This window comes from Kryptolebias marmoratus, linkage group LG2 (genome assembly GCF_001649575.2).
Source record: "Kryptolebias marmoratus isolate JLee-2015 linkage group LG2, ASM164957v2, whole genome shotgun sequence".
Lineage (NCBI taxonomy): Eukaryota > Metazoa > Chordata > Actinopteri > Cyprinodontiformes > Rivulidae > Kryptolebias > Kryptolebias marmoratus.
In genome coordinates this window covers 34,962,059-34,973,002 of record NC_051431.1, presented here as the reverse complement: position 1 = coordinate 34,973,002, position 10,944 = coordinate 34,962,059, and the positions used below count along the sequence as shown (strand labels likewise).

The 10,944-nt window shown below is 40.3% G+C and overlaps 1 protein-coding gene across 4 annotated transcripts in view; it reads right to left on the bottom strand.

Annotated features, from left to right (window-relative positions):
* Positions 1-10,944, bottom strand: part of zdhhc16b (zinc finger DHHC-type palmitoyltransferase 16b) — a 24,444-nt gene that overhangs the window by 3,517 nt on the left and 9,983 nt on the right. The window contains exons 2-9 of one of the 4 annotated variants that reach the window (XM_025009951.2): positions 7,209-7,500; positions 6,928-7,122; positions 5,831-5,919; positions 4,276-4,304; positions 4,052-4,185; positions 3,558-3,643; positions 3,355-3,478; positions 259-1,486 (exon numbers count right to left, since the gene is read on the bottom strand). In XM_025009951.2, coding sequence (XP_024865719.1) covers positions 1,469-1,486; positions 3,355-3,478; positions 3,558-3,643; positions 4,052-4,185; positions 4,276-4,304; positions 5,831-5,919; positions 6,928-7,122; positions 7,209-7,463 — 930 coding nt within the window. In that variant the 5' untranslated portion in view covers positions 7,464-7,500 and the 3' untranslated portion in view covers positions 259-1,468. Of the gene's footprint in view, positions 1-258; positions 1,487-2,019; positions 2,167-3,354; positions 3,479-3,557; positions 3,644-4,051; positions 4,186-4,275; positions 4,305-5,830; positions 5,920-6,927; positions 7,123-7,208; positions 7,505-10,944 lie in introns of those variants that run through there. The other 3 variants (XM_025009950.2, XM_017433635.3, XM_017433636.3) reach the window with 3 other exon arrangements.

The window sequence follows — 10,944 nt, the reverse complement described above, 5'->3', positions numbered from 1 at the left end:
TGTTTGTCTGACTCACTGATGGGCCACTCTGGTCACATGAGTGCAGGTGTTGATTGGAGTGAAACTGACTGGGGATCAGGCCTAAAGCTCCATTATATGTTTTTGAAAGCTGGAATCTGAGACCTCCTCCTCTGTTTAATGTTGGTTTCTCTCTTTTAACATAGATGGCTTCCTTTACCTCCCTCTCAAACCATCAGCTCCTCGGATGAGAAGCGAAACGTCTTCAACTACAGAATAGAAGTCCAGTTGTTTTTGGTTTTAACCTTTTTTGGAAGAGAAGAAATATTACCAAGAAGAGAAAAAAAAGTTTTTAAAACAACCACAGAGCACAGGTTTTCTTTGGTCTGTTGTCTTAATGTTTAAGAATTTACTCTGATTTGATTCGACTACTTATTATCATACAGTAAGAGAATTAATTATTTGTTGATTTAGTAAACTTTCTATGTCCATGGAGAGTACACAAGGACCCCACTAACAGGAATCAGTGAGGAGGTTACAGATCATTTCCCTCACTGCATATCACCAAAAGAACACCTCCACACTGAAATACAGCATCATGCTGTAGGGTTGCTTTACTTTACTTGGAAATGGGGTTTTAATTAAAGATGAAGAGTAATTAGATTTTGAAAAATCCCAATGACACCAAGCATACATTCAACAACCAAATTAACAGAAAAATGGCGTCACCAGAAGAAAAAAAAAATTACATTTTGGAACGTCCTAACCAGAGTCTCAACCAGCGTTTGATAAAAAATATGTTGTGACCAGAAGAAAACTGCACACGAGTGGAGAGGTGGCTGCTTACAGATTCTTTCCGAAGAAAACATTAAGGTGGGAAACGTTTTTAAATGAATTGTATTCTCATTTTGGACCACATACGTGACAGTCAATTTCAGAAATTCCAGATCTCAACTCATTACTTGAGTAAAGCACACCCTGTCCACAGAATCAGTTTCTTCCATTCCAACCTCTCCACCACCATAGATCTGTCAAAATAAATCAGGGACCAAACTGTAGGATGATCTACTAAAAGCTGTTGGTGCCATTACACAGGAATACAAGAAATATAAAATGACTCTCAGTTGCCTTTGATCTGGAGCTCCTCGCAACAAGAACACACTACACCGTAATGGACTGAGATCTTGCAGTGTTTACAACGCACCCCCTACTGAAGAAGGCACATATTCAGGGGTATGTTCAGTTTGCCAGTAAACATTAAATCATTCACAGAAGTGTTGTGGTCACAACAGACCAAAATCCAACTCAACCTGAGTACGACTTGAAACATACCACCCCAAAGACAACCACAGAAGAGGAAGCATTATGGTTTGGGTCTGCTTTATTGCCAAGAGCACACAACAGCTTCAACACATTTAGGGACCAATGGATGAGGCCATAAAGTGAAATCTTGAGAACCGTCTTCCCTGAGCCAGAACCCTGAAGATGGGGCTTCCAGCATGACAATGACTCAAAAAGGCCAGCGAGTCTGTTGGATTGACCAAAACTATTATTTACATGCAGAAGATGAATACATGTTTCTTGACATATAATGAAAAACGTGCAGTCCAAGCAGTCCTTTTGCTGACTGTTACTGCAGTGAGAACACATTTGTGATGCATTGTGCAGCCCTAGAACCAAGTGTTAAGTCATGTTTTGCTTGGAGATCAAACACTTTTTTTCCTCAATGACATGTCAATCAATTTGTAACCTTTATGTAATGTTTTTTTTCTGGATATTGTTTCTCTCTATTAAAAAAAACACTATAAAAATAGAAAGGTTTCATTTCTTTGAGCAGACTGTCATACTTGTACAAAAGCTGGATGTCTTCTCTAGCTTTGGCACCAAAATCCACGGTAAAGGCCAGCTTGAGGATTGGTTGTGCATCTACACCTCAAGGTCATGTTCAATCCAGTCACTATGAGAGTAACTAATGTATAAAGGTAAGCTAAATCAACAAGCCCCCATATTGTCACAACCTGGTTCAAGATTCATGACAAAAAAAGGAAAAAGATGCAAAAAGCAGTTTAAATAATTTATTTTATTCATAGCTAAATGAACTGATATGCGAAATCTGGAAGATCAGTCATGCCAACGAAAAAAGTGAATGCAAATGTTTGATGGTAACCAAACCAAATGCAACCCAGGAAAAACAAACACAATTTGGCCCTGCAGGAAAGAGAGAAAAAAAATAAAGAGCTTTGCCCAAAAAGCAGGAGTTTTTTTAATGTGGCGTTCCAATTCCAGGTGTTGTCAATAAGTTTGGCTGCTGAACTCCAATAGTTGGAATTTTTTCTTACAACAGCTCAAATATAAACACCATCAGTAACACACAACCGGTGGGGCAGTAAAGTTCGGTGATATGTAAACGTTTTTCAGCAGATATCCGTCAGTCCAACAAATGACGATGGGCGATATATTCATGCATGTGATGTCTGGACTGCTTTTGGCATCTAAAATGGCAGAAAAATATCTGTGTGTACGGCAACAAGCACACCTTCAGAACTGCTGGTAATGTTGTTAACAACCTGCTGAAACCCGATAAGGTTACCATGCTTGCTTTCTTCTCAAATCATTTAGGAGCTCTTGGAAGGAATAGTTTCCCTTTAGCTTCTTGTTCGGATTCTGAAACATTGTAGTTTTTTTTAGAAATGTTCACTCATTTATTTATTTTGTTTGGGCCAAATCTCTCAGCAGAAGACTAAAAACTGACAATTTGTGACGTTCTCTGCTGGAGGAGTTCATTTTTATTGTTTAATTTGTTGTTTCACACTTAAGGCCTCCACACCCATTGGGGCGTTCTGCGGGGACTGTGCGGGGACTCCGAGGGGACCGGCCGCAGACGTAGACTTCATACTCGAGCGTACAGATTGTCTAAAATTCTCCGGTGACAGATTTCAGTCATGGTGTCAGCAGACTGCCTCTTAGCTTTAAAAAACTAAAGAAAGAAGGTTCCTGTAGCCCCGTTTCTTCAGCCACTGCACACCTGCCAGTGCTGCACAGCTACAACTGTGTTATACTGGTTTCATCTCTGTTTCCCTTCCCACCACTGTGGTTATTGTTTCAATAAATGTTTTCTAAACATACGCTGCTCTTTTTTTCTGTTAGAAGTTGGAGTAAATAAATCGGCGCTGAACTTGGTGGCACACGAGAGAGTGGTAGGCAAAAAAAAAGCTTATAAAAATGACCGTCGAATGGCTCAGCCTATCGTCGATGAATTCGTCCAATACCATATAGGGCAGTCCTATTATGTATAGTAATGAACAGTATTATATAATACTGTATTGTGTACAAGGGAGGGGAAACCTTCACAGCACATCCACACTGCATTCTGCTGCACTCCTGCAGAGGACCTACCTTTCCCCTCTCCCTCAGTCGTTTGGTCTCTTTGCGGTTGATGTGGCGCTCCACGCTGGTCTCTCCTCTGTTGATGAGCCTGGCGTGCCACAGGGTGAGTCCTCCCAAAGCCACTGAAACTGAGCTGCAGATTAAAGACGAGGGTGCATTACAACCTGACCTACCTGCATGATGCTATCAGCCTCTTACAGTTTGTTGCTCACCTGGTCAGGACCCAGAGGAAGATGATACACTTGTGAGCAGTGCTTCCTCCGAAGCTGTGGTCCGGAGGGGGGGTCTGATTGTAACTCTGAAACAGACACAAACACAAATCATCAGTCTTCAGTTATCATGGAGTTATTTCACTTTTAGCTTACTTTAGATCAGACTTTTTAGTTAATTGGTTTTGGATCAGTGAAATGCACTCATTCCTCTGACTGGTACTCAAAGTCTAGAGTTGTTTCCTTACCAGCTACATCTGATCCTTAATCAGATGTAGATAGAACTGAAGATCATTTTCATGTCTACTGTTTCTCTCTTTGTTTGCCCTCTGAGCTCAAATTCTGCCATTATCTGATAGGTGTCGCTGTTCGAAACATTTCAACACAGGTCCTTAGAACAACCAGAAATTATGGTATCTCGTTAGCTATACCTGGACAAACCTCAAGAAATGAGTCAATAAATCCAGTTACAGTATTCATCGTGGTGGAAGCCTCACCTCTACAGCATTGTAAGCCTCCAGAAACATTTCCCAGCTGCTGATGCTGCAGTAAATGCAGCCTAATGTCATGTAGAGGCAGAAGGAGAAGAAGTAGCGGTGGTTGAAGTGGCCCACACAGTTGTTTAGCCAGGCTGGAAATTCATTCAGTTAAATATACACAAATAACAGAACCCAAAAAAGCACATTTGTATGTACTCTCCTGTTGCTTACTGAAAGGATACGACAATGGTGATCCATCTTCAGAACACACCTGAAACATACACACTTTTACAATGACGGCTTAAAAAGATGAACTTATTGTTCAGATCTTTTGAAGAGAATTTTGTGGAACAGTTATGAACATGTTATCTACTGTAGCTGTTAGGGATGGGCAATGATATCCAAATATTCAAAGTCTAGTTAAAATGGAAGAATTTGAAAAAAATTGACAATGAATCTGTTAATTATTTAGGCTTTTAAATGTCCGGTGGTTGCACAGACTGTTTGTCATCAATGTATCACGTCATTGAGTTATAAAGCCAGCTTATCTTTTCTCGACTCTGTTACTACTTCCCTTGACGGCACAAAGGAAGGCAGTGGGCCAGCTTCAGCACCCCCATGCTGTCTTCACCCATTCAGAAATCACACAGAGGCTGCCAGAAGACTTCCAACTAGCACGACATCTCTGTATAAATCCTCCATGTCTTTATCAACAGGGCTCGAGGTGAGTAAATTTTAATTCACTGCAAGTCCAAACGGTGTGAACATGGTCATTTTTAAGTAAAAACATGAAGCAGGAAACGGTCCTAAATCAGATGAGGTTAGTGCTCATTAAGAACTATTTTAAACAGTGTGTTGCTGTGCTGACACTTGTCCATCCATCTATTTTTTAACCTGCTTTTCCATGCAGGGTCGTGGGGGAGCTGATACCTTTATCCCAAAGTCTCTGTGCGAGAGGCAGACACACCTTGGACGGGTCACGAGTCCATCACAGGGACACACAGAGACAAATGAGATGAACAACCATTCCCACTCCCACTCCCACTCACACCTAGGGACAATTTAGAGTTACCAGTTAACCTAACATGCATGTTTTTTTTTTGTTTTTTTTATTATGGATGGAAACCAGAGTGTCCGGAGAAAACCCCATGCACCCACAAAAGAGGGGGGTTTGGCCAATGTTCCAATAAAAATCAAATAATTACCAATATATTCAAAGAGGTTTTTTTTTATCTTAAAATGCCCATACCTGGTAAATATGTTCTTAAATGATGTCAGTTTGTAAAAACAGAGTTAAATCCTGACTGCATCATTAAGCTACAGGTTAGTTTGAGACCAAATTGAACTCATGCAGTCTTAAAACAATTGCAGTTTCATAAACATTTACACCTCTTTCAATTTCGCATTACATGATTTACTTGCAGAAATATTATTATATTCCTGCTACGCCAGGCTAGACCAGAAGAACTAGCTGTTGCTGCTTTTTGAACCTGCAAATAACTACATAATTCTATGAAAATAGCCATGGTGTTTACATGAACCGTTGTGAATTTTTGGAGACTGCCATTGGATTAAGACAGCAGAAATCCACTTTGTTCTAGGCTCTGCTCAGGCTAGATGTTAGCTCATTAGTCCAGTCAGAATAAACTCAATTTATCCAAACTGAGGTTGTTAAAAGATCTAAAACAAGTAAGACATTAAGTATGTATCACCTTTCCACAAAACTGCCTTTCAGAAGATGTGAACTGTTACTTTAACTTGCCAACCAATTGCAGCTGGTTTATCAGTCAAGCTTACACGTTGCAGATGCTACAATGGTGCGTCCTCGGTGGCTTTGGTGTGACACATTTTTTACAGATGGAAACAGAGGGAGTATTAAGTTTGTTCTGAAATATATTGACAAGGAGAAGACCGCATTATGATTTTATCAAAACATATCAACTTACCATGAGAATAAATATAGTAATAAAATCTTCATCAGCTGCAACCCCAATTCTGAAAAAGTTGGGATGTTGTGTAAAATGTTAATAAAAAAAAGAATGCAATGATTTGCAAATCTCATACCACATCAGACCTGTTTTTAATGTTGTGATCTTCAAACCCTCAGGTTCAGCCTTGTCCTTTGTGCACAGAGATTTCTCCAGATTTTGAACATTTTAGATAATAATTATGAACTGCAGACAATGGAATATTCAAAGCCTTATCAATTTTCCATTGAGGAATATTATTCTGCAATTGCTCAATTATTTTTAGACACAGTCTTTTGCTGAATGGTGAACTTCTGCCCATCTTTACTTTGGAGGGATTCAGCTTGTCTAAAATGCTCTTTTTATACTTTGTTTATACTCTTACTGACCTGTTGACAGTTAACCTATTTAATTGCAAAATGATCCTCTAGCTGTTTCTTTTGTGCATCCTTACTTTTACTTTTATCTTACTTTTGTTGCCCTATCCTAACTTTTTGAGATGTATTTTTTCCATCTACCAATATGTTCTAGGGCTGCACAATGTTAGAAAACCTTGTGATATGGAAGACCATTATTTATTATTGCAATGACAATATTGCTTCTATTAAATCCCTATTTCCCCCCGTCATCACTAGCAAGCAGAACATGAATGCATGGTACTTGAAATATAATGACCTATGATTTTTTTGCCGTTCTTTGTGATAATAATATTGCACTAGTATTGCAATGACAATAAATGTTTGAGAATATTGTGTAGCCCTAGTAAGTTTCATTGTGAATTAAAAATGGATTAAGGGAATTTGCAAATCATTGCATTCTGATTTTATTTACATTTTACATAACATCCCAACTTTTATGGAATTGGAGTTGTATAAAGACTATTTAACCAGACGTGTAGCCTCATGGCAAACAAAGTATATGAAGTACCTTAGGTGGGTGTCCAGGGGAGGTGGTGGTGGCCTTGTAGTAATGGAAGGTTATCATGAGGAGGAGCCAGTGGCCACAACTTAGGTGCCAAGCAGCCCAGTGCACAGGGTAAGTGCTGATGATTGTGGGTATGACAAACAGGTAGACAATGATCACCACAGAGGATGTCAACAGGACAACTAAGCAGACAAATGCCTGGAAGATTCAGAGAAATTAGAAACTCTGGTTAAAAAGGGGCAAAAAGTCAGGAGAGACGAAATAAATCAGACCAGAGTTCTCACCACTCCAAACCAGCGGGTAAGACTGTCCACAATCCAGATAATGGGCTCGAACACACAGTCCAGCAGAGTGTCTGAGTCAGCGAGGCTGTTGTAGCACAGGGAATGAAGCAGCAGTTTGCTGTAGCTCCACAGCTCCAACAACCTGCTGCTGATCTGTGTTCTGCTGCCCCCGCCTCGACCTCCTCTCTGCTGTCGGCACCAGCGCAACACGAGTCGCATGGACCGGGACAGCTGCCACCTCCAGGCGCTGCCCATACGCACACCTCCGCCGCCACTGGCCCTCTGAAACACTCTGCCTTCCAGACACACACACATACACAGACACAAAGACCAGCAGTTAGAAAGGCAGGCAGTGTAAAACAGCAGTTCCTCATAACCAAGCATGATCACAACTCAGTCTTCCATCGCCTTCTCTCGCAGGAAACCAGAGCACTGAGAGGTTCTGGTACAAACAGGAGGCAGAACACAGCACAAAGGAAAGCTTTTACTTTCCAAGAAAGCACTGAGGTGTGGTGACAGCACCCCATCTGGGACATCTGTCTAATGAGGACTAGGGCTATCAGGTAGTCAGATGGGCCCATCAGTGCCCACAGACCAACTTCTCCTCTTAATAATTCAGAGGTAAGTCAGATCTGAAGGCCAAAAAGTTTCAAGAAATGAAAAGAGGAGAAGCAGAGCAGTAACCCTGTAATGCATGAATGTCTTTAGAAGGAAATAAACTCGTCATCTGATCCCCGAGCATCATTTTATCAAACCAAGTGTTGGTTACACTGATAAGACTTGGCATTAACAATAACAAATGCAAGACAGGGACTAATACGAGTGTCTTTTTTCTTTAAGCTGCAGCTGTGATGATCAGTGTTCAAACAGGTAAGACATTTTTCATTTTAAAATTCCATATTTTCCCAAACCTAAATTTTCCTTCTTCCATTATTTTTGAGCAATTCTTGACATTGAAGCATTTGTAAATTTACTGTTTGTTTAATGGTGCATCTATATGCTTATGAAAAATTACTTAATGTTTTTTTTTTCCTTAAGGAATGTTCCTCTGTGACTTTACAGTGCATCTTGTAAGGATAACCAACTACCCACATGTTCAAGCTGTGTAAGATTTCTTAAATGCTGCTGTTTTTTTAAAGCTGAAAATGCCACAGGGCATCTTTTCGTGTTTTGAAGACATTTTGTATCTCATCTGAGAAGCTTTCTCAATTTAATTTGAAAAGTGCAGAGTTCAAATTTCTCAAAACTGTAGTGAGTAGCTTTGTTTATGCAAGCTGAACTCAAATGTGTTGGGTTCTTAGGTTTACACAATGAATGCATCTTAATTCTGTTCTGCCGCTGTTATTACTTCTTGTCACCAGATGGCACTGCTGTGAAGGTGTAGAGAAGAGACAGCATTAAAGAGAATTCAAAAAAGGTTAAAAAACAAAAACAACTGGACTTCTATTCTGTAGTTGAAAACGTTTCGCTTCTCATCCGAGGAGCTTTCTCAATTCAGAAATAGAGAGTGTGGAGTTGAGCTTTTTAAGCTGAGATGTGATGTAAGCTGGACTGCTTGCAAATTGTTCTCATTCTCCTAACAATAGAGGCTGCACGGATCTCAAACCACGCTCCTGAAAAGCCCAGCACTTGCCATCGACAACCCTGAACTGAAAACATTCATCATAACAGATGCCTCAAACTGTGGTTTGGAAGCTCTTCTGACATAGTTAAACTCAGGCATAGTGGAACAAATTGTTGCTTTCATTTCCAGCACCTTGTCTCCAGCCAAGCGGAAGTACTCCAATATATCTTGCTTGTGTGTAGGTAGCTGAAAAATGGAAAGCAAATCTGTGTGGACGAAGATTCAAACTCAGAACTGATCATCAAGCCCTCACCACTCTGCTAAGCACTAAAGGGTTGAGTAGAGTTGGCATGAGCATTGCATGCTGGTCAGCTAAACTGATGTGTTTCCAGTATGACATGCAGTATAAACCAGGAAGTCAGAACATGGTGGCAGACTGCCTCTCATGTGTTCCCCTGAGCACCACTAATCCAGCAACAGAATCCTCTCCTGACTGCACTTTCACTTGTTGATTTTAAAGCTGACTGTGAAGACTGTCCTGAACTTTCAAAGCTGAGACGAATCATCCACTCAGGATGGCCTCAAGGGGAAAAGCCACTTCCAGAAGCAGTCCAACTTTATTTTCTTGTGTATCATGAACTGACATTCAGAGGAAAACAGCTTGTGCACATGGCTTAGGAAGGACAACAGTGTGTGGTTCATACCAAACAACACCTAAGAAAACGTATAGATTATTTGGAAATCTACACAACACTACTGTTTTATTTGAATTTATAAGAAAAGATTGTGCTAAAATCTGTTTGCCCTGTCAAACAAACGTAAATAGTACAGTTTATGTGGTTAGTTAGTGCTTAAGCAGCAGAGCTGGGCATTTACACAGTGACAGGATGCCACCTGTGCAGTAAGTCCAGTCATGCTACTAAATATTCCACAGATTATATTCCCAGATTACCAACAGTGCTCCAACAGAGAGTGTCTGCAGCCAAAATGTTTTTTAAATTTCACACAGTTTTTAAGACAGGCAGCTACTATCACATTCTTGGTGTACCTAAAAGTAGAAGCATGAAGAGATAAGTATATTAAGGCTTTCAGTGCTACTGGATGAGCAGAATTTGCTTCCTTAACCAACCATGATGGTAGGAATTCATTCTCCTCATACTGAACCCAATAATTCAGATTTCTTATATCAGTTGCCCAGTAGTACAAGAGGTTAGGTAGTGTCGTTCCATCCAGAGCTTTGGACTTGATGGTGCAGCCTGAGTGGTTTCTTGCTTCAAAAAAAGTCCAGAATCAGACAATTAACCTTGTGGAGAAAAGCTAAAGGGAGAAAAACTGGAAAACTTTGAAAAAGATATAAGAAGCATGGGAAGATATTCTTTGACAGCATTAAATCTAACAGCCACAGAAAGATTCAGGAGAAACCATCACTCAAAAGTGTTTTTAATTTGTGTAAGGAAAGTCCATTCAGCAGCACCCACACACAGCATGCCAGCCTCTGCCAAGGAGAGATTAGCGGTCATGCTGCAAATATTGGGTCCCAAAAGCTTATGGGAGCTCCCAGCAGCTAACACTCACAGCATGACCACAGTCACACTGGTTCCTGAGCAGCTCTCAAAACAGTGGCTCCATTGATCACCCCTCACTTCACATTTCTGGCCTACCACAATCAAACTTATGGGTGTAGACAATTTACATGGTGATGCGTAGGCTAGCCAAATTTAGCAGTAACACATCATTGGAGCTCCTTCTTCACCAGGATAAACACCTCCCTTTGTCTGGCCACAGTTGGTGTGAAGTTAAGGAAAATGTAGCCTCTTTTCCCATTGTGTCACAGGAGGAAAGCCTCTCCAGCACAGCACAGAATGGTACGTCTGGTATAAAACTGTGTCACCCTAATAATCATCAGCCATGGTGGCTCACCCTCCCTTGGTTTAGCACATAGTGTACAAGCTTTAACAATTCTTAAGAAATTCAACCATAAACTCTGTGGATCGTGGAATGTCTGAGCCCTGTGGGAAGTATATACAGGTGCTGGTCATAAAATTAGAATATCATGAAAAAGTAGATTGATTTCAGTAATTCCATTTAAAAAGTGAAACTTGTATATTATATTCATACATTACATACAAACTCATATATTTCAAATGTTTATTTCGTTTAATTTTGATGATT